Source organism: Naumovozyma dairenensis, chromosome 5 (assembly GCF_000227115.2).
Source record: "Naumovozyma dairenensis CBS 421 chromosome 5, complete genome".
NCBI lineage: Eukaryota > Fungi > Ascomycota > Saccharomycetes > Saccharomycetales > Saccharomycetaceae > Naumovozyma > Naumovozyma dairenensis.
Window position 1 is genome coordinate 542,987 of NC_016483.1, and position 22,735 is coordinate 565,721.

Genomic DNA, 22,735 nt, shown 5'->3' on the forward strand with positions numbered 1-22,735 from the left:
ATCTATGTTGTCTCAATTGATTACAGGAAACAGATGTTTCCTCTCAACAAGAACCCAGTTTATTAGAAGCTTAACCAAACTTCCCGACAGTCAAAAAATCAGGTCCCAATTTGTATTCCAAAGAAAAGGAAGCATTAAGGCGATCAATGAGCTTTATAAGGAGAATGCTGAGAATATAGAAGTATCTATAAACGGTTGGATTGACAATAAACCGAAACATATTGGTAAAAATATTAGCTTCGGAGTTTTAAGGGATCCCAATGGAGACACAATCCAATTAGTGGATTCCCATTCTTTACTAAAAGGTATCAGCAGAGAAACTGTCGTACAGGTAAAAGGGACTATATCTAGCAAGAAAAATAGTAATTTGTATTCAAATCGATTGGAGTACGAATTAAAACTGAACGAACTTTCTGTTTTGAATCTATCAAATGATAAACCTTCTCAATTGCAAGATTTTAAGGAAAGGGGGAATTATCCTCCACAGTATAGATACTTACAGTTAAGGAACCCTAAATACAGTGACTTTTTAAAGAAAAGATACGAAATTTCTCGAATAGTAAGAGATATTCTTAATAAAGAGAACTTCTTGGAAATAGAGACACCTATTCTGTTCAAGCCAACTCCAGAAGGTGCTAGAGAATTTTTGGTCCCAACAAGAGTAAAGAAAGCTAAAAAGGGAATTCCGACGTTTTATTCACTAACTCAAAGTCCTCAGCAATATAAGCAACTATTAATGGCAAGTGGCTTTTCGAACTATTTTCAAGTGGCACGTTGCTTTAGAGATGAAGATTTACGTGCCGACAGACAACCTGAATTTACTCAAATTGATCTGGAAATGTCATTCGCCTCTGGGAATGATGTAATGCAGCTCCTCGAGCAACTTGTTCCAAAAACATGGGATGAATTGAGTATCACTGGTGAATTATTCACACTAGATCACAGTGGGAAGAAACTCATACCTGTTCACGAGAACAGAAATGAAATATATAGATTGACTTATCAACAGGCCATGTCACTATATGGGATAGATAAACCTGATTTAAGGGCGCCTGACTTGAAAATTGTAGACCTTTCTGAATTTAGAGCAACCGCCAATAGAAATAAGAAATTCCCTACCTTTGAAGTAATAGTATTGAGAAATGCTTTCGATTCAATTGAAAATTACAAGGAGAATTGGCATTTCCTTGACAACGCACAAAACTATACATACAGAACACCATTGGTAGTACCAATAACCAATGATGAAGCAAAGACTACATGGTTCGAGAAATTTCAATCCATAGCAGCTTTTGAAAACCCAAAAATGATTTCAAAATTTTTAAACTTGAAACAAGGTGATATAATCTGTGGGAGTACAAGAGAACCTAATGGCTCCATTTTTGAAAATCCAACTCCACTAGGAACATTACGTAAACTAGTTTTGCAATCGGAAATTGGTAAAAGACTATACCGCGAGACAGATCATGATGTAGCGTCATGGGTGATTGATTTCCCACTATTTTCACCGTTAACTAATGAACCTGCACCAAATGATGACTTCCCAATTTACCAACATGATAGGTTGATGTCAACCCATCATCCCTTTACAATGGTTAATTTATCCGATTATAACAAGTTGAATAAGAATCCTACCAAATGTAGAGGTCAACATTATGATCTTGTGATCAACGGTATCGAATTAGGTGGAGGATCTACCAGAGTACATGACCCGGAACTCCAAAACTTTATATTCGAAAGTATTTTGAAGATTGAGAACTCAGAAGAACTTTTTGGTCATCTGTTAAACGCCTTTGCAATGGGGACACCACCTCATGCAGGGTTTGCCATTGGGTTTGATAGGATGTGTGCAATGCTATGTGGGACTGAAAGTATCCGTGATGTGCTCGCATTCCCCAAAAGTATAACAGGTACTGACCTTGTAGTAAAAAGCCCCAGTCTCGTTGATGAAGACGTGCTCAAACTTTACAACATTGAATATAAAAAGAATTAGGGTTGTTCTAAGCGTGTCATATCTCTTCTTGTCAATATATAACTTCCAACAAATACGTTATTTACGAACAATCTATAAAATTTGCATCTCTTAGTATTCAAAAAAAAAATGGTCTAGCTGTATTCTTTATATTTACATGATAAATAGTGAGAGGGATTCGGTATAGAACGAATAATCTCAGTTTGCTATCTTTATTCAAATTTGATAGTTTTACCCAGTTCTGGGCAAAAGCAATGATCTTTTATACCTTTCCATTCGGCCAACATTTCCAGTTTCTGTTTAGGTTCTAAGAAATATTCCCCACTCAACAAGAATGTACCCCAATGAACACCCAAAACATTCTTAATCTCTAAATCCTGCATAATATCAATGACTTCCTTCGAGTTTATATGCCTAGGTTTCTGATGCCATTCAGGACAATACTGACCACAAGGAAGTAGCGCCAACTTACAACCACCACCAAATCTATTTTTTATCCGTTGATATAAATCCTTAACATAACCAGTATCGCCTGCATGGAACAGAATAGGCTTACCCTTGTGACTCAGCAAGAAGGAACACCATAATGATTGATTAGTGTCTAATATAGACCTTCCTGACCAATGCATTGCTGGTGTACTAGAGATAAAGTAGTTTTCGTTATTTTTTGTGAGTTGTACTGATTGCCACCACGATATTTCGATAACATTTTGAACTTTATGTTTATCCATGAATGGTTTCATTCCTTTTGGTATGATCCATAACGTGTTAGCATCTTTCCAGTATTCCAAACTTTTTGGATCTAAATGATCAGGATGATTATGCGATACTAGGATGATGTCTGGGGTAGGTACATCCGATATTTCACAAGGTCTAAATGTGATTCTCTTGGGTCCAAGCTTTTCATGGATAAGGAAGTCACTAAAGATAGGATCAGTTAGGATCTTCAATCCATTATAGGTTGTAAAATTACACGATTGCCCTAACCATGTGTTATATATCGGAATATTCACATTTGATTCCTCTGCAGATGGAGAAGTTTCAAATGATAATGGGTCATCAACTATCTTATGTTTTATAAGTTTCTTCGGAGACACACGAGATGGTGGTGGGTCAACTTGTCGTTTACACCAATCAGGTTTATGAATAGGCATCAATTGATCCATTTGTTCCTTCGTTGGAGGTAACCCACCTCTATTAACCTCAAATATTTCAACGAACCTATTGAAGAAAAATTCATAAATTGTTTGTATTCGATATTCGACAAAGGGATTTTCATATCTCCCCAGAACTTGTAGTGGGGAATATTTTATCAATGTACTTTTAAAGTTCCCTTTCTCTTTATTCTCTTTATCATATGCTTCCACCAATTGACTATCTCTATATCGTTCTTCAATTTCCTTCGCTGTAGATATGGTAACGTATAATGCATAACCAGTATATGGAAATAAGAATGTCAAAAATGTTCCTAATATGTAGCGTCTCTTTTGCTTAGGAGGAATCTTCGTCTTCTTTATTGTGCCTTGGAAATTATATGAATAAAAACGAGTGAATCCTTTACTGGAACATTCTCTGAGTATTCTCGACCCTTTATAAGACGGTATTATTCTTCTCATACCCACCGAGCATAGTCTCATTATTCCATATAAGCGAACGAGTGGAATAGAGAATGAATATATTGTAGTGGTATATGTTTCTTGTAAAAGGATCTGGAAGATACAACACAGCTACTTTTATCAGCATATAACATCAACTGTTCCGATTATCAATTATTTGTATATAATTCGGGTACGTAACGTTATATATGTATTTTACTCTTTGCCAATCTTCCCGGGCCTTGTTAAATGTATAACTTTTGACGCTTTCAATTTAACTAAGGGTTGTTTCTTTTACCTTTGATTACATTAAATCGAAATCAGGCCAAAAGGTCACAACAAAAAGGTTTGAAACTACTTATATTTCCAGTTTTATATAACTAAAACAATACTATATTGAGCTTTCACTGTTCAGGCTTGATTTAAGAAATACAAACCTAAAAGCAAATCAACACCAATCAATGAAGGTCTTGAATTTTAATCAGGACGCCACCTGTTGTGTGGTCTATACGGCTCCACATATAGTGAGCATTTACAATTGTGATCCATTTGGTAAATGCTTTGAGTTAGATTCCAGACTTAAAAGTACTAATACTAATAAACACGCCGATAATGCCAATAATTCTATGGATGGGAGTAATACAAGTGGTAACTTACGAGATGAAGAGGTGGAAAATGAAATTATTGAAGAATCTTTGACAAATCTTTCCAATAATAATAATAATTTAACAAGTATGGATGATAGTGTTGTTGTGGAAATGTTATTTTCCACTAGTTTAGTGGCAATTGCGGACAGAAGTCAAAGTTCAATAAAGAGCAAGAGATTAAAAATCGTTAATACTAAGAGGAAGTCAACCATATGCGAGATTTCATTTTCTCATGCTATTGTTGACGTTGTAATGAATAGGAAAAGGATGTGTATTCTTTTGGAAAGCGATCAAATTTTCGTATACGATATATCATGTATGAAACCCCTAGAGACGATTGATCTTTGGGAAGATCATATTAAGAATAATACTGCTGCAGCAGGAATTGTCAGCAATATAAGAGAGACTAGTGATCCTAAGAGTCACACTCAAAGGAAGAGAAGAAACTCCTTAAGGTCTAGATTAAGGCCACGGATGGTACTGAGTAACGATGATAGAAGTATCTTATGTTATACTTCATATAGTTCGACCAAAAATCAATCGGATTCGTTTGTTCTAAATGATATCGTTGTTTATGATGCCTTAAATGTAACACCGTTGAATTATTTAAACTCTGTCCACAAAGGGAACATTGCGTGTTTGGCAATTAACTATGATGGTAAACTAATTGCAACAGGATCCGACAAAGGAACGATAATAAGGATCTATAGCACAGGTGTAGATTGCGAATTTAATGCTTCCAAAGCACTAAAATACGAGTTCAGGAGAGGAAGTAGGACTTGTAATTTATATCAATTATCATTTGACAGGAAAAGTTCAATGCTAGGATGTGTTGGTGACACAGATACTATCCATATATTTAAATTAGATCCTGAATCTTCTGATGAATTTCCTGGACTTAACAGTCAAGAAGAACAATTGTTGGATCAGAACGATGAAATTCAAAAGCATACCAACGGTGATGATAAAAAATTTGTCAGGGATCCCTCAAAACAATTATCACATTTTTTCTCCAAACGGATTAAAGCATCAATACCAAATCAAAATTTGCGTCGTGATTACGCACATATATCAATGAATGAATCATTAAGGTATTGTTTAGGATTTCCAGGTGAATTTCCTAATCAAGTTTATGTTGCGAGTGATGATGGGACATTTAAAGTCTACAGTCTCCCGTCCACACCTGGAGAATGTATTTTAATGAAAACAAGTAAGTTCGATTAAGAAAACTAAGATTATAATCATTGTGCTAAAAATGATGGATATGAATATGAATATGAATATGACTGCAAGTATGACTCCCAATACGAATATTAATTATAAATGAGTATATACGATATAGTTTAGTATTTGTTGTATATATAAGCGATGAGGATCCTGAATTATCTGTTCCAGAACCATCTTTTCTTTGCAGCAACTTCTTCAGAATTATCTAAAGAGACGTTTCTTTCCGTATTTAATTCTCCATTAATGTTAGCGTTTCGCATAAGTTCCTTAAGTTTGAATTCTAAATCATTAACCTGGTTCTGTAAGTCAATCTCTCTTTCTTCATACATATACTTCCACCAAAAATAATGACAGGTTAAATAAACAGAAGAACTCAACAGCAAGAAAATCCAAAATGGTCTCCAAAATTTCTTTAATGGTATATCCTTGTTAGTCAAAGATTTTTCATTTTCTTGGAAATCCTTCAACATTTTCAATTCATCCTTTAAATTCAATTCTTGAGTTTTTTCATCTATTAGCTTTTTAATAACTGCCGGATCAACATCATCTAATGAATCAAATTTGACTAAGTCTTCTAAGGAATTCACCTCCACTTTGTTTTGTTGATGTTTCGATCTTTTTGATTTCAGATAGTAAGGTGTATTAGTGATAGTTCTGTAAGCAATCTTTGTAAAGTGACTATTGTTAATGGGGAGTACCCTCCTCACGTTCGATATCGTGGAGCCTTTTGTACAGAAGTGCTTCAGAAACATGTTTTTTTGTTCCTTTTTATTCAGGTGTATTTAGTTCTGGAAGATTCCTCGAGGGTGGTAGTTCTTGTTCTTCTCCTCTTCCAAACAATCAAGTGTCGATTCAGTGTAGTATATTTTTGCGTGACGTATTATTATTAAAGAAGATAAGATAGTGTGTAACGTTCACGTTAAACTTCACAAAACCAAATTTGGGTATTAAATTATTTAAACCCCGGCGGCAGGGGGGAGGACTTATAAAGTGATTTACACTACTCAAAAAGTCATACTGTTACAGAAGAATTTCGGTATTTCTGTATTAAGCTCCCTAATAATTGAATATTGCTACCTTTTTTGTCTCTCATCTATGTAATTTTACGTAAGTAATAATATATTTGCAGTAAACGGTATGTCTTGGCTACCTAAGGTTTTCATTGTTAACTACGAAAGAATAGTGCAAAAAGTATGCGTGCATGTAAGGTTACGTAATTAGTGCTCAACCTCAATCTTGCATTATCATGCAATCGTATATTCTTCCAGTATTTCTAATGACTAACTTTGACCTTATGTAAGAAAGCCATGTGACTGTTTCAAATTCCTTTGATAGGTATGTTTTTGGCGATAGAATGAACACAGTTTTTTTCCTTTCTTTGTATGGTCGAACGGACAAAGGATACTTAAAGCTTGATATTAATTTATACTATAGGAAACAGATAATAATATTTTCTGTGAAACGTATCAAAATAATAATATTAATCAGTAGTAATAGCAATAAAAAATAAAATATAAAAGAAGTAACCTAGTCAATAAATCATATTATTAACACATGTTTTCAATGGAAGAAGATAAAGTAACGAGATCCTCCACTAATGATTCAAAAAAGGAAATCAATTACAAACGGACTGCGGAAATGTTTCTCACTAGATATAAAGATTTTATAATTAAGAAATTCCAATTAAATAGTGATGAAAGACGATTCAATTTTTTACTTCGATCGAATGCATTTGCTAGAGAGTTAGTTAGTTTAAGTGAACGGTATTGCACAGTTTATGAGAATGGAGAATGGTATTCTATTGTATTGGAAACATTGGATTTAGAAACCATTTATGAGAACGTTGATTCCGTGAAGATTGAAGAGCCATTAGAATATTCAGATGTATTGGTGAAAGAATTATTAAGATATTTTAAAAATGATTTTTTCACTTGGTGTGATAAACCTAAATGTAGGAAATGTCATGATTCTTCGAAACAAATTTTTGATTCTATACAAGGTGCTACACGAGAGGAAAGTCTTTACGGATGTGGTGCAGTGGAGGTATTTAAATGTTCTGAATGTAATGAATTGGCAAGGTTCCCAAGGTATAATGATCCAATTAAATTATTAGAGACAAGAACTGGACGTTGTGGGGAATGGTGTAATTTATTTACTTTAATATTAAGATCTTTTGGATTGGAAGCTAGATATATTTGGAATAAAGAAGATCATGTTTGGTGTGAATACTATTCACCTTTTTTAAAAAGATGGGTTCATGTTGATTCATGTGAACAATCTTTTGATGAACCTTTTATTTATTCTGTGAATTGGAATAAAAAAATGAGTTACTGTATTGCATTCAATAAAGACGGTATGACTGACGTTAGTAAACGGTATATTTTACAGAATGCCCTTCCAAGGAATTTAATATCTGAATTAGATTTGAAATTCCTATGTATGTATGTTACTAAAAAATTGCGAAGAGGATTACCAAGTGATGATATCTACAGATCATTTTGTCGAGACGAAAATGAAAGGTTTGAATGGTTGAATAAAGAGAAGAGGGAAGCAGATAAAAGGGAAGCTAGTTCTAATGATGCTTCAAAGACATCAGGAATCACAGGCAGACAAAGTGGAGCGCCAGATTGGAAGGCCCAGCGAAATGAAGACGGCCGATAATGCCAGTTATAAAAGGAAGTAAAGGATTTCCTAGCTAATACTTTAGCATCTATTTTCACTATGAAATGAAGGGTAGAAAAAACCCCTAAAAAAGGAAGAAACAACGACGACAACATAACTACAGGCTATTATCGCTAATAGATGTATGGAATAGAAGGAAATGAATTTAGCGTTTCTAGCTTTTTGTTTATTCCTGGGAACTGACTAAAAAGGTTTTTAGATACTACGTGTATAACTTAACTTAGCCTACGAATAGAAGCATGGGCAACAAGCTTCTATGTTCAAGTCAAAAAGAATGGGCACATTTACATATACATTATATGTTTGCAGTTTTCTGAAGTATAAAGGAATGATTGAAGATATATATATATATGCTGCTGCTATGGACATAAATATCTTGATAATATGTGTGATAGAACCAATTGACCCTGAATTCAGTATGACATTCCCTGATTTCTGATTTGAAACAGCAATTTGGATATCTCATGATATTTATATATACGTATGTATTATTCCCCCCTCAATTAAAGTGCGGGACTTTTGAATGAGGGAAGTTTTCGCGTCTTGCCGGAGTTTTTCCTGCCATAGATAACCACACGCAGTTATGTACCGTGTGTTTTACACAGTGGAGACTCCTGTGGAGTGAAGGTGTAGTGAAGTGGTATTGTTTTCATTGTTTTGATCTCTTGTTGTTATTGATTTATTCTGTTTTAAATAGTGTCCTTTCAAAATGGTTATAATAACGCATTGTGAACCCCAAATGTAACCAACGGTTTTTCATACAGACTATTATATTATATTGGAAAACAGTAAACTTATAAAACACAAACACCTGCACATACTCATACACAACTATAAACAGATGGTAAATTTATCAGATTTCTTTTCTCCTGAGCCCATTCGCGTTACTAATGAAATAGATACGTCAATTGCTCTACCCACGTTGGTCCATAAGAATGTTGATCATGTTCAAAATAAAATTGATGAAGAAATTGATCGAACTAGAAATTATCAAGATATAAATCCGGATTTGACTGACCTTCATTTCTTATTCAGTTTAAATGACAGCAATAACTATAAGGAAGCAGAAGAAAATACATCTTCAAACAAAGAAAACGGGAATTGTGCAAATTTAGACGTTAATGATGGGCTATTAACGGCGAATAAGCATAAGATAACGAAAAAAGGAGAATAAATCCATTCTATAGGCCCTCTTTGAAGATAAAGAAACTTCTCACGAAAAAGAAAATATATAAGGGAGAATGTAACAGAGATAATAATACAACAACGCCATTGGGAGAACTGAATAGAAATACAACCCTCTCTATAGCAGCTAAACAGGAAACTGAACAATGAAAAAAAAAGAATGAAGGAGTTTTGTCAACGTGAGAATAATGTCAATTTTTTACTTCTAAGATCCCAAATGATCCTATTGTACATATATAACGAACATTAAACGCAACACATTTTTCTTTTCCTATATAGATCTAGAATATTTCAATTTAGCAAAAAAAAAAACTTGTTTTCTATAAGAAAACAAAAAATAGCGAAATTATATATACATATATATATATATACATGCACGTGTATTACTGTAGATTATGGAAAAGTTAGATGTTAAACTTGGATAAAATGAAGAGACAAGCAATAAAAAATTAGGGAATTGAAGTCTAGTGATTGATCTATTTTTTTTCCGGGATTTCTTCTAATTTAGGAGTCTTTGATATCTTAGTGGTATCATCATCATTATTCTTTTCTTCTTTCTCAATATCTTCCTTGTCAGTAGAAGGAGTCTGTGCAATTTTATTCTTCTTATCTAAATTTCTCTTTATTCTTTTCATTTTCTTTTGATAACTATAAGAATCGACTTCTCCGAACCCATATAATGGTTTAAAACTATCCAAGACCCCACAATCTTCGAACAAATTGGGGAAAATCCAAAATCCACCTGTTTTTTTACTAACAAACAACAAAGACATAACATATAGTATCAATCTTAAGACAGCAATGACCAATAATGCGACAATTAAACCAAGTGACCCCATGGAAACATAATAAGATGAACGTCTCATTGACCTTGGCCATAATGGATAACAAACTAATGCTAATAAGATAGCAATGACAGCGATAACGATTACATAGTCGGTGAATGATTTTGGATTATAATTCCAGACGTAATATTCATTTGGAGATAAAGTAGCCTTATTGGATAAGACTAAATTTGGATAATCTTTATTTGGTTTCAGTCCATTTGCTTTACATTCATGGTTATGCAATTTTGTAGCAGGCACTACTAATTGGGATTTAATTAAAAGGATGAAAACAGTACGGGCATCTTCTGAGGATGTCACGGGAGGGTATAAATCTGGTTGGTTCGATGATTTTTTTTTGTATTCTGGAGATTCTAAAGCTCTAACAAATCTTTTATAACGGAAAAAATCAACAGTTCTGGATTGAAATAAACCTTGTCTTTGTTTCAATTCCTTGTGGTGACGTAATAGTTTGGCGATGGCCAAAGTACTAGCAGGGTTTAATTCAGACATATCTTTTCTACTTTATCGAGTGAAGAAACACTAAAATATTCAAATGAGAGAATGGTTGCGTATTTCCTTTGCAATATATAGTCAATCGAAAAGTACCTCTATAAATGCAATTGGTTTCTATTAAAATTGAGTAACAATTGTATCGTAGTAATAATATGTATTCTGATAGTCGCACGCTGTTCTTAGTTCCTTTTACTGTAACCAAACGACACTCTGCATCAATTCCAGTTTAGGCGCGCATAGTACGTAAATGGCCTCTTTCATCATCATCATCACGGACGGACTGTTGACAAGAAACATAAAATAAAGTTACATATTTTCGTAGTGTAGTATAATTAATCTGAGTGATGGAGGTGGTTAACAACAAGAATTTATAGAGCAAATATGTATGTATATACATTATTACTTGCTGCAAGAGTGGGAGTATTTTTTTGTTACTTCCTTAAAAGTTCATCATTCAGCTCCTCTCTCTCCAATTTGTCCCCGTCGGTCGAGTAGGGCTGCAGATTATATCCGAAACGAGTCGCCCAGTTCATCTCTTATTCTTCAAATCAACGTCGACAAATACCAATAAAATTCTATCATGTATAGTTTCAAGTTAATTTTTGACCACATCCTTTATTGCACTCTTCTAGTGTTAGTGTTTGTTGGAATCAATTGAGTATAGTAGACCGAACTGTCACTGTCATCCTAGCTCTGACAGTAAACGCAGCGAAATTGAATTGAAAAATCGTCATTGACGGAAGGTATTGTTGGCCGATATTGCACTCACGACAGGCAAGCCATGATTTTTTCATTTTCCCTTTTTCGCCGGGGCCCCTTTCTTTCGCGCCGTCCGCGCCGTCCCCAACGTCTGTCACATTCTGCGCCGTCTGTCAATTGACAGAGAGAAAAAGAGAGAGAGGAAACTTCACAGAGCTTTATTTTTGATAGTCAACAATCAAAATAGTAGGAGGTAGGAGGCATGTAGGTAATAGTTAGTGCGTACGTACTTAGTACCGATAATATACACAGATATGCAATTTATAGACTGTCTGAATGTCATCCATCCATCGACGATGGTTAAGCACCCAAATACAGATAATGCATGATATACAAAGTCACAAACATCTCTAAAGGAATCATCTTTCTCTCTACATCTCCATTTCTTGAAGCAATATTTAGAGTTTCCCTTTCGTAAGCACTTATCATTTCTCTCTCTCTCTCTCTCCCTTTCTCTCAATCCATAAGTTCTTCGAACGAATGAATCGATCAGTCTAATATCATCTGAGATTGCATAAGCAGGATCGGTCGAATTGTATGAACGTATAACTGTATATCTACAAAAAACACACACACAATAATACTATGAAATACTTGCCCGAATTCATAAACCATTTCGAACCCTTCTTCTTCGTAATGGTAATGGGCACAGGAATATCCTCCGATTTACTTCATTCTTTCCCCTACCCAGCTTGCTGGTTGAAAATATGTTCCTACATAATGTTCGCCATCGCATGCATAATATTCGTCATTTTACAAATATTCGCCATATTACATCTATTCATATACTCCAGTGAAAATGGATTCCAAGCATATTTTAACCACTATTTTAGAAATTTGAATCATAACGTTTTTTGGGGTACATACCCCATGGGTCTCGTCACTTTAATCAATTACATCTCCATGATTGCCATCAAAGAAGCCGCAGGGACTGTCCATGCAAAGAGATTGATGTATTTAGTATATATAATGTGGTGGTATGACGTTCTCATCTCTTTGTTATCAGCTTGGGGGATCTCATTCATCATTTGGCAAGATTATAATTATACCGAGAACAAAAATAAAAACAAGGATTGTAGAAGTAATTCTAATCAAGAAAATTTAGAAATCACAAGGAGTTTCCTATCAAGGAAGACCGCTCATAGTCAATTGAAAAGTATCCTATTATTGGCTGTTATACCCATCGTGGTTGTCGCATCAAGTAGTGGGATTTTCACAATGACAGATTTATTTTCTATCCATTTCAATAGGAATATTCAATTGTTAACATTGTTCGTTACTGCATTGTTGTGGTTACATGCTATCATTTTTGTTTTCATTTTGATCTCCATTTATTTCTGGAATCTTTACGTTAATAAGATCCCTGCCATGTCACAAGTATTCACTTTGTTTCTAGTGTTGGGTCCCCTGGGACAAGGTAGTTTTGGTATACTATTATTAACGGAAAACGTTAGAAAATATGTTCAAAGATATTATCAAACTAATACCGGCACCGCAATATCGTTAGAACAACAAATTTTAACTTTATCAATCCCATGGTCTTTCAAAGTCATGGGATTAGTCTTAGCCTTGGGCTTATTAGCCATGGGTTATTTCTTCTCCTTCATATCATTTATTTCAATCATTTCGTATAGCCAAAAGAGAGAAATTGATCCAGAAACGGGAAAATATAAAAGAATTTATCATTTCCATAAGGGATTTTGGGCAATGACTTTCCCCATGGGGACAATGTCCTTGGGGAGTACAGAAATATTTGTTCAATATAATGAATATGTCCCCACGGGTGCATTCAGAGTCATCGGAACCATTTACGCAGTCATTTGTATATTATGGACTATATTTTGTTTACTCGGTTCAGCTTATATTTATTGGATTCCTGGTATGAAAAGCCTGTTGCAATCCGCTTATAACAATAATAAAGAAAATTCTGGTAATAACGATCCATCAATATCTGATTCAACTACCATGGATAAACCAAGTATCGAACTACCGTATTATGAAGGAAGTGACAACGAAGATAACGACGAAAACGACGAAAATGATCGAGATAGAAACGATTCAGATATTATAACAAATAATTGCATGTATTCACCGAATATGGTTTGACGGAGTGTACCATCTTTTGCATAGAAAGTAATATCTTTCGTATTGATACAATTCACATAAAAAAAAAAGAAAAAAGAATCGCATTTGTAACAGGTCTTTATTTTAGAGTTTTATTTCAATTTCATATACAACAACTATATAACGTTTGAAGAATATTAGACTTATTCATTTGCCCAGCACTCTTATTTATATATCATCTAAGTTCTAAGATAGTCCCGGTCTGCAATTTACGTACATACATATATAAAAATCCATACTTTTTTTAAGGTCATATTCTTTTAGGAGAGAAGACCATCCCCCTCCTCTAGGTAAGATTAGAAAGAATCAAAAACTCCAGTGCTGCATTTCGTAACGGAAACTAATCTCATTACTTAAGGGATCACCTGTAAGAGAGTTCTCTTGATTTTAATCCTTTAAGGAAAACAAAAACACGACAGACAAACAAAGACCCCAGATCTCTGTCCTTTTCGCTTAGTAAGGTAGCTTTCGAGAACTTATTAAGCTATGAAAATTTTGTAATCTACGTACGTAAATAAGTAAAAAACATCTCTCAATTAAGCCCAAGCCTACTACGTCCGAACGTCCCTCTCAACTCAATGAATAATCCCTCTCACTATCCATGCATGCTCAGCATCACCTATGTTCTTCATTTTACTTACTTACATAGAGACGTTCTGTTCTGTGAATAATCTTTCTGACGCATTTCTCAAAAATTTGTAATCTTTTCTCTCCGCTTATTAAGGAAAGAACAACTTTTAGTTGAAAAAGTACCGTAATTTGCGTACGTGCATATAATAGAGTGAAGGGATTATTATATATAAGGAGGCCAACTCGAAAGTTGAAAAGAAAGAAACAATTCATCTTTCCTCTAAATATATGCTTTCCCATTCAATAAATCAATCAAGAATAATAACAAGAATCATGTCAACAACAATTAAGAAACATTACGACTATCTAGTCATCGGTGGGGGATCAGGTGGTGTAGCCTCCAGTAGAAGAGCCGCATCATATGGTGCTAAATGTCTCGTCATAGAAGGTAAGGCATTGGGTGGTACTTGTGTCAATGTAGGTTGTGTCCCTAAGAAAGTCATGTGGTATGCTTCTGATTTGGCTACTAGAATTTCTCATGCTAATGAATATGGGTTATATCAAGATTTTAAATTGAATAAAGAGAATTTGACATTTAATTGGCCAGAATTCAAAACGAAAAGAGACGCTTATGTTCATAGATTGAATGGTATTTACGAAAATAATTTGAAGAAGGAAGGCGTGGACGTTGTCTTTGGATGGGCTCAATTCAATAAAGATGGGAATGTGGAGGTTAAGACGAGAAGTGGGGAAACCGAAGTATATTCTGCTGATCGTTACCTGATCGCCACAGGTGGAAAACCTGTTTATCCTAAAGGCATCCCAGGTTTTGAATACGGGACAGATTCTGATGGGTTTTTTAGATTGGAAAACCAACCTAAAAAGGTCGTTGTGGTCGGTGCAGGTTATATCGGTACCGAATTAGCTGGTGTCTTTCATGGCCTAGGTAGTGACACTCATTTAATTATCAGAGGTGAAACTCTATTAAGGAAATTCGATGACTCCATTCAAGAAACTATTACGGATCATTATGTGAAAGAAGGTATCAATGTTCATAAATCGTCTCAAATTGAAAAAATTGAAAAAGATGAAATGACGAAGAAATTAACCATACATTTAAATACATCAGAAGTTTTGGAAGATGTTGATGAATTGATTTGGACCATTGGCCGTAGATCTTTCTTAGGTTTAGGATTAGAAAATATCGGTATAGAACTAAACAGTAAGCAAGAAATTATAACCGATGAATATCAAAATACAAATGTTCCTAACGTTTATTCTCTTGGTGATGTTCAAGGTCGTGTCGAATTGACTCCTGTTGCCATTGCTGCTGGAAGAAAGTTAGCAAACAGATTGTTTGGACCAGAAAAATTCCGTAATGATAAACTAGACTATGAAAACGTTCCTAGTGTAGTCTTCTCTCATCCTGAAGCTGGTTCCATTGGTCTTTCTGAAAAGGAGGCTATTTCCAAGTACGGGAAGGAAAACATTAAACTATACAACACTAAATTTACTGCAATGTATTACGCTATGTTAACAGAAAAATCTCCTACCAGATATAAGATTATCTGTGTTGGTCCAGAAGAAAAAGTAGTCGGTCTACATATCGTTGGTGATTCTTCTGCAGAAATCTTACAAGGATTCGGTGTCGCCATTAAGATGGGTGCAACTAAGTCAGATTTCGATAATTGTGTTGCTATTCATCCTACAAGTGCTGAAGAACTAGTCACTATGAGATAGATCTAGGACTATATGATCTTTTCAAAATACATACAAACTACATTATTCAATAACAACAATTTTATAAGAAATAAAAGCCTCATCTGACAATAATTTAATATCTACGATATTTAATTTCTTTCTTCATCAATGTGTATAAACTCAAATATCAAAAACTTATAATATAACTTATAATATTATATAGTACTACAACTCTTAATAGATGTCTTATTTCCTTTTTTTATTTTTTATTTCTTAATTATTTTCATTTTTAAATTAAATTAGGTCAAATATATAATGTAAAAGTATGAGGTATGTAATATAAAACTAAGCCAATAGTTTTAATTCAGGTTTTTTAAGCCTTCAAAGAAGAGGCTCTTCTCTTTCTGATTTCAGCCTTCTCAGCCTTTCTTTCAGCCAATCTCTTAGCTAATAATTGAGCATATTCGGCAGCAGCTTCTCTTTGAGCTTGAGCGTTCTTAACCTTCAAAGCTCTTTGATGTCTCTTTCTTTGTAGTCTTTGTGGAGTAACCAATCTTTGGATCTTTGGAGCCTTAGTGTAAGTCTTTTCGCCCTTGGTAACTTCTCTTCTGATAACGAAGTCACGAACATCATCTTCCTTAGATAAACCGAAGAATTTTCTGATGTTGTTAGCTCTCTTTGGACCTAATCTCTTGGCAACAGTGGAGTCAGTGACACCTTCAAATTCTTGTTCACCCTTCTTAGTGATAACTAAAGATAAGACAGCTAAATCTGGACCAACAATGGCACCTCTAACGGACTTTCTCTTTCTTTCACCAGTACGTCTTGGTCTGTAACAGGAGACACCCTTAGATAATAGTAACTTAACTCTAGTTGGTAATAAGACACCTTGTTTCATTGGGAAACCTTGTTTGTCGTTACCACCGGAAATCTTGAAAGTGTAACCTTTGAATTCATCACCAACAGTTTCACCATCAACTTCTTGACCGATTCTTTTATCGTAGAAAACACGGATACGGTGTTCATCATCGATTTCGATGGTTTTTTGAGTACCATTTACTGGGTAGGAAATGTTGAACTATAATTAATAACGTTTAAAAAAAATAAGTTAAAAACGATTTCATGTTAGTATTTCTCGTACTTCTTTCTATTAATGTGATGCTTGTTTGATTCTTGATTACCACATTGCTTAAGAAACACTTTCACACGTATACAAGTCCTTGCATTGATGCTATTTGAAACTAGCAATTCTATTGAATTGGATTAGATACTCTTGATCTTTACTTTTGCTTTTTAAAATTATAGTGATCCTCCTATAAGCTAAGATATTACTTTTTCATAATTTTTCCCTCCACCCATTGTATTTCTTTAGATCGTAGTTCGTTCAATTACCATTACGACATCGGCATTAATTACATTATTTCAAATTCCACCACATACCTTCATGATGCCTCACTTGTATTATACAGTCTTATCGTCTATTTAAAGTATAAAAACCTTTTCTAGCAGTAATTAAAGCTCTTTTATTCTACATAGTAAAAATTAATGTTAATCTTTCAAATGATACTCTACAAACAAGATTGCTACTAAGCAAGCACAGAAACTGGCCTAGGAGCGCCGCTATTCACTACTAGGTGGGCGACTGACATTACCCAATTCTTGCAAACTAATCTGAGATTCGGTCTCGACGGACACCCCTTCCTTACCTAAATGAATCCTCTCCCTAGACAGCAGACAGGAGACTTAGGCGGTATATGTTTCGGTCTAGTAAATCTAAACAGACAAGGGAACCGCCTAACGCGGTCTTCGCCGAGAGGAAAGTTTCCGCGAAAAACAATCTTATGCTCGCTCAAGCTGTAAATTATGGAAAAATTGAAAAAATATCTATTATATTTTGTATGGGTGTTAACTATGTACGGATGTAAAGAAGACAGTCCTGTTTCCTGAATCAAGAAACACCAAAACTTTGTTCTGTTATGTAATGGTATTGCAAAAGGCTTTGTACGTACGTAATCTATTATGCTAATTGTCAGTATTTATTTTAAAGCTGTGAGAGTTTGTATTACTTAGAAATTACTCATAAATAGGGTATGACTTATTTCATTGCAATAGTTATGCGGTCTTGACTTTAGAGTTGTATATTCGTGAAATGTACTTCCCTTCACTTGTCTCTTCTCCTTTTCATGGTTTCTTGTATTACCGTGTATCATTTATTTCTTAGTTTTTTTTACCATCAATATTAAGATCGGCAACTGTATCAGTTTTATTCATTTTTTTCTTATCATCATCTACTTCTGTTGAAAAATTGAAGAATCTATTACTTAATGGAGTTTGACTTGTTATATATGGTGTTAACCCGGTTGACCCACTAAAAGAATATTGAGTTGATGCATTAATATTAGTACTATTATTTGTCGTCGTGTTGTTAACGTTATTATTATTACTGTTATTATTAGTGATATTCTCTTTGTTGTTATTTGGACCAATCCTTGAATTATTGAACGAGCCTCGTAGAGATGAATTATTAGCTCCTAGTTTAGCACTCTCTGGACCTAAGGACCAATCTTGAAACATGGGCATATTTGCGCTTGGAGAAGGGATTATTAAATCATGTACAAATTTGGATGGTAGTGATCCCGTTCTTGGGCCTGAAGGATCTTCTGCTAAGATGGGGGAAAATAATCTATCATATAGTCCTGTTTGTCCTGATTTGAGTTGGAGTCGTTTCGGAATATTCTGTGGTTGCTGCGGTTGTTGTTGGTGCTGTTGTGGTTGAGATTGTTGCCTTTGTTGGTGTTGTTGCTGTTGTTGAGAGTTTTGCGATTGTCTTTGCAAAAAATAAGATGATGAATTTTGGATAAAATCGTTCCCATGACTATTATTCTGGATATTTGTTGTATTGCCGTTTGGATGAACACTATTAGCAGCGGCGGCAGATTGTAATGGAGTTGCAACATACTGAGGCAGAGCTGATGTGGCTGAGAATATTGGTGGTAATCCAGCTGTGAATGAATATGAAGTATTAGTAGGTGTTTTAGAGATCTTTGATCCATCATTCCTGTTTAATGAATCATTTTGAAAATTTGTATCAATTCTGGAAGGTGATCCATTATTATTCATTGATCTAGTGATCGATGTTGCCGATGATGGTTCACTATATACAGATGTGTTATATGTGTTGTTATTCGTTGGGATTTGTACTCTTAAAACGGGACGAGAGCCAATTCTTAAGGAATTTTTATCTTTATCTAGAGAAGAAAATGGCTCCTTCCCTGAATTACCAATAGGTGGAGAAAATTGCATATTTAATCGGTTCAATGGAGAGCCCTTACTGTCGTTTTCAGTTTTCGCAAATGACGGCTTTAATGATACATTGTGGTTATTAGTACTATTGTTAGGGGACGAACTTGATGCAGTGGGGGACGGTACCATGGGTGCTGTTTCTTGATATTTAGAGAGTTTTGGTAATTCAGTTGGTGAATTTGAAGTCATATGATAAAGGTTTTGAAATTGTTTCTGTACATGCTGTTGTAAGGGATTAAGGACAGATGATTCTTTCTTAAGTCTTTTATTATTATTCAAATCCGGTTTCTTAGTTCGTTCGTATATGAAAGTTGGTCCAATATTATTTTCAGATCGGCTTCTTTTGTTTGAAGTGGAGTGAATAGTAATATTCCTTAATGTATTAGCAGTTCTGTCATCATCAGAGACAACTGAAGTGCTGCTTTGCGGTATCATATTATTACTGCTGGTGGTATTACTGTCTTCTATGTCATCTCGAGAGAATTCTTGGCCTTCTTCATCCTCATCTTCACCGTCATTACCTTCAAAGTCTGCACCTAATTCAATTTCTTCGTCTTTTTTTTGATCATGTTTGCCTACTCTTGCTTTCTTTGATCTTCCATGGTATTTAGGATTCAAAGTAACTTTCTTTTTCTTAGTATACGCTCCATAAGATGAGGGGTCCTTAACATCATGATTTAAATCTTTGTCATGTTGATAGTATTTTATTAAATCATTTGTATCGACAGAAGAAAACTCATAAAAAGTGTTATTGGAACCCAATATTATAACTGCGACATCTACTTGGCAAAGGACTGCCAATTCATGAGCTTTCTTGAATAAACCAGCTTTACGTTTTATAAATGTAACTGTTCTATTTCTTTCATCATGAATCGGTTGAATTTCAATCTTACGCCTACCCATTATTCTTGCGTTTTCGCTTTACTAGGTAAAATATATAGTTTCTATTATATCCTGCAATTGACAGATGTAACTTTTTTGCAGCGATATTGGCAGTTGAAATATGAACGTATTATGATCAAGTAAAAAAATAGAATGATATACCGATTCTTTGTTTACTACAAAGACAATTCTATAACTTTTTGGTAAAAAATATGCAACCTTATGGCTTAGACAATTAGCTGTTATCCAGGTATAATGTGACAGGCAAAACTGATCTTCTAAGAATGAATGCAGCTACGTATTTTATGGAGATCAATTATGCAGAGCATCGTGTAATTTAAGGAATAGATCTGCTTCTAAATATAAATCATATATATATTTTCATTTTCGTTTTTCATCCCAAATTTTCGCCTTTTCGGAATTTGTTCCTTATGAACTGTTCGAACCCGAAGAAAGATCTCCCTCGACTCGAAGCGATAGACTTCTTTGCCAAGGATTCGCGTATGTATAGCATATAAGACATAACCCCGGGTAATATCTAGTACATCTTATTACTATTGAAGAGTGTCGTGTAATATCTAACTTGATGTGTTCAAGCAATGAAAAGTTTACATGTGATCCCAGACCAGCATAGATTGGAACCTTTTATCTTGTTTCGTAGCAACCTTACTGAAGAGGTGATTCTTAGTTCTAATCATCCTCTCTAGTAGCCATACTACATATATGGTGGCCTCCTTCTAGTAGATAAAGGTGGTAAACGACTTGACCGTTTAGCACCCTTCTTCTAATGATCCATTTCTTGTGAAAAGTTAAAAGTGATAGCTCACTAATTATAAATTGGTTTACGTCTGTGAGGCTTGTCCTAACTCCTCGATGGAATGATCCGAAGGTATGCTTCAAAGACTGATATTAATGTCAATATACTTTCCTGCAAAATATCGGGCTTAAATCCGTTCTTACGTAGAGCCAAGCAACCACAGTGGAAGTAAAGAAATTTGAAACTGGAGACCTACCAAAACATGCAACTGCCCAATGTATTAAAACAATGCCTAAAAGCTTTATCTATTTTGGGATGTCAGTTTACAAATTAACAATACAACCATTAACTTGTCAGCCATTAAAGGGCGGTTGTCTGTGACAACCAGAAGACTTAACCGGCCCATTTTGGCATCCGCGGAAATGTTTACTATCACGTGCCACCGCATAATACCCTCCACGGATAAAAATAGGCGTATCAAACGAATGGGGAATTTTTAGGGATCCTATTCAAAGGTAGTTTAGACGCCTCTGATGTAATATATACCGATGTTCCTCGTTCTTAAGAGCTTCTTACTACTTCATGTTCGAAACTTTCACATTCCTTGATCCATTTTACGTAATATCCTTTCTCTTTCCTATATAAATCCATCGTGTTATTTATTTTGCTCAGTTTTAGACTACTCCCTACGTTCCTTTGTCGGTTCCTTCATTTTCCTTTCTTAAATTACGTAAAAAAGAACGATAGTTTATCATTACTAAAATTTGAAGATATATCATCATTGAATAGTCCTTCTTTAAGAAAAAAATATTTAAAAAGAAAAAGAACAAAATTTTTAAAATCTAGGAAAAAACATTAGAAGACTATCAAGACAAGAATTATGGATTATTTACGTTGGCCTTATCCAGAAGAAAGTCAATCTGGTTTCTGGGGAGAAACAACAGCAATCATAGATTGGTGTGAAGAAAATTATGTGGTCTCCAATTACATTGCTGAATGGTCAAACACATTAACAAATTTAGGATTTGTCATGGCTGCTTCCTATTCTATATATTGCGCATATAGAAACAAACTAGAGAAAAGATTTATCCTTATTGGGTTGGGGTTTGCACTTGTTGGAGTAGGGTCGTGGCTTTTCCATATGACTTTGAAATTCCATTTCCAACTGTTGGATGAATTGCCAATGGTTTACGCAACTTCTATCCCCTCTTGGAGTCTTTTCTCTGAAATATATCATTTGAAGAAAAATGAAAATAACACAAGTGATGGTAATTCTGTTGCAGTTAATGTCAATAACAGTGAAAATAAAAAGATACCTTTAAAAGAACAGCTAATATTTGGAGGACTGATAACGGCTTTTGTTAGCTTCTTAACTTGGGTATATTTAGTAAAACAAGATCCAATCATATTCCAAGTTCTTTATGGATTTTTGAATGTACTAGTTGTAAGTACATCTGGATATATTGCTTATAAGAATATGCAAACACCAACTACAAAAAGGAACCTTTTCGCAACTATGGGGCTAGGTATTTCTCTGTTTTTAGCTGGTTTTATATTTTGGCAACTTGATGTACATTTCTGCTCCTTCTGGATTGGTATTAGAAGGAAATATTTGCTACTACCATTAGGAGTATTATTAGAATTGCATGGATGGTGGCATTTATTGACCGGTGCTGGTGTGTATGCCTATGTTGTTTTCCTTCAATATTTGAGAGTATTGTCATTAGGTGAATTGAATGATTTCGATTTTATTTGGAGGTGGAAATTTTGTCCAGAATTAGTAAGAAAAGATGCAAGTATTGGCACCAAATACTCTTATCAATTTTTGGGACCGTACGTGGATAAACCATTCGATTCTCTCCCAACACATTGATGCTGGAGAAGAACGACAGGCTTACTATGATGTTAAATTTGTTTATTTATTGAAAAGTGTTAGAGAACAAAAGCGTAATTTATGTCCAATACTGATGAAACATTTGTAAAATCAAAGA

The 22,735-nt window shown here is 34.5% G+C and overlaps 11 protein-coding genes across 11 annotated transcripts; 6 read left to right on the plus strand and 5 right to left on the minus strand.

Moving 5' to 3' along the window:
- Nucleotides 1-4: 4 nt before the first annotated feature.
- MSD1 (aspartate--tRNA ligase MSD1) lies at nucleotides 5-1,993 on the plus strand (the record flags this gene model as incomplete). The annotated part of the gene is made up of 1 exon (XM_003670273.1): nucleotides 5-1,993. The coding sequence occupies one exon, from the start codon at nucleotides 5-7 to the stop codon at nucleotides 1,991-1,993; it is 1,989 nt and encodes a 662-aa protein (XP_003670321.1).
- A 191-nt stretch (nucleotides 1,994-2,184) lies between these two features.
- On the minus strand, nucleotides 2,185-3,609 carry FMP30 (N-acetylphosphatidylethanolamine-hydrolyzing phospholipase D; the record flags this gene model as incomplete). The annotated part of the gene is made up of 1 exon (XM_003670274.1): nucleotides 2,185-3,609. The coding sequence occupies one exon, from the start codon at nucleotides 3,607-3,609 to the stop codon at nucleotides 2,185-2,187; it is 1,425 nt and encodes a 474-aa protein (XP_003670322.1).
- A 419-nt stretch (nucleotides 3,610-4,028) lies between these two features.
- ATG21 (Atg21p) lies at nucleotides 4,029-5,438 on the plus strand (the record flags this gene model as incomplete). The annotated part of the gene is made up of 1 exon (XM_003670275.1): nucleotides 4,029-5,438. One exon carries the CDS (start codon nucleotides 4,029-4,031, stop codon nucleotides 5,436-5,438), a length of 1,410 nt encoding a protein of 469 aa, XP_003670323.1.
- A 158-nt stretch (nucleotides 5,439-5,596) lies between these two features.
- Nucleotides 5,597-6,193, minus strand: INA17 (Ina17p; the record flags this gene model as incomplete). The annotated part of the gene is made up of 1 exon (XM_003670276.1): nucleotides 5,597-6,193. One exon carries the CDS (start codon nucleotides 6,191-6,193, stop codon nucleotides 5,597-5,599), a length of 597 nt encoding a protein of 198 aa, XP_003670324.1.
- Nucleotides 6,194-6,995: 802 nt separating this feature from the next.
- On the plus strand, nucleotides 6,996-8,102 carry PNG1 (peptide-N4-(N-acetyl-beta-glucosaminyl)asparagine amidase; the record flags this gene model as incomplete). Its single annotated transcript, XM_003670277.1, has 1 exon — nucleotides 6,996-8,102. The coding sequence occupies one exon, from the start codon at nucleotides 6,996-6,998 to the stop codon at nucleotides 8,100-8,102; it is 1,107 nt and encodes a 368-aa protein (XP_003670325.1).
- Nucleotides 8,103-9,784: 1,682 nt separating this feature from the next.
- SEC62 (Sec63 complex subunit SEC62) lies at nucleotides 9,785-10,645 on the minus strand (the record flags this gene model as incomplete). The annotated part of the gene is made up of 1 exon (XM_003670278.1): nucleotides 9,785-10,645. The coding sequence occupies one exon, from the start codon at nucleotides 10,643-10,645 to the stop codon at nucleotides 9,785-9,787; it is 861 nt and encodes a 286-aa protein (XP_003670326.1).
- A 1,347-nt stretch (nucleotides 10,646-11,992) lies between these two features.
- Nucleotides 11,993-13,513, plus strand: SSU1 (Ssu1p; the record flags this gene model as incomplete). Its single annotated transcript, XM_003670279.1, has 1 exon — nucleotides 11,993-13,513. The coding sequence occupies one exon, from the start codon at nucleotides 11,993-11,995 to the stop codon at nucleotides 13,511-13,513; it is 1,521 nt and encodes a 506-aa protein (XP_003670327.1).
- An 876-nt stretch (nucleotides 13,514-14,389) lies between these two features.
- On the plus strand, nucleotides 14,390-15,841 carry GLR1 (glutathione-disulfide reductase GLR1; the record flags this gene model as incomplete). Its single annotated transcript, XM_003670280.1, has 1 exon — nucleotides 14,390-15,841. One exon carries the CDS (start codon nucleotides 14,390-14,392, stop codon nucleotides 15,839-15,841), a length of 1,452 nt encoding a protein of 483 aa, XP_003670328.1.
- Nucleotides 15,842-16,175: 334 nt separating this feature from the next.
- On the minus strand, nucleotides 16,176-17,248 carry RPS6A (40S ribosomal protein eS6; the record flags this gene model as incomplete). Its single annotated transcript, XM_003670281.1, has 2 exons — nucleotides 16,176-16,880; nucleotides 17,243-17,248. 2 exons carry the CDS (start codon nucleotides 17,246-17,248, stop codon nucleotides 16,176-16,178), a joined length of 711 nt encoding a protein of 236 aa, XP_003670329.1.
- A 771-nt stretch (nucleotides 17,249-18,019) lies between these two features.
- On the minus strand, nucleotides 18,020-20,008 carry NDAI0E02700 (MADS-box domain-containing protein; the record flags this gene model as incomplete). The annotated part of the gene is made up of 1 exon (XM_003670282.1): nucleotides 18,020-20,008. One exon carries the CDS (start codon nucleotides 20,006-20,008, stop codon nucleotides 18,020-18,022), a length of 1,989 nt encoding a protein of 662 aa, XP_003670330.1.
- A 1,616-nt stretch (nucleotides 20,009-21,624) lies between these two features.
- NDAI0E02710 (ceramidase) lies at nucleotides 21,625-22,617 on the plus strand (the record flags this gene model as incomplete). Its single annotated transcript, XM_003670283.1, has 1 exon — nucleotides 21,625-22,617. One exon carries the CDS (start codon nucleotides 21,625-21,627, stop codon nucleotides 22,615-22,617), a length of 993 nt encoding a protein of 330 aa, XP_003670331.1.
- Between the last annotated feature and the right edge of the window lie 118 nt (nucleotides 22,618-22,735).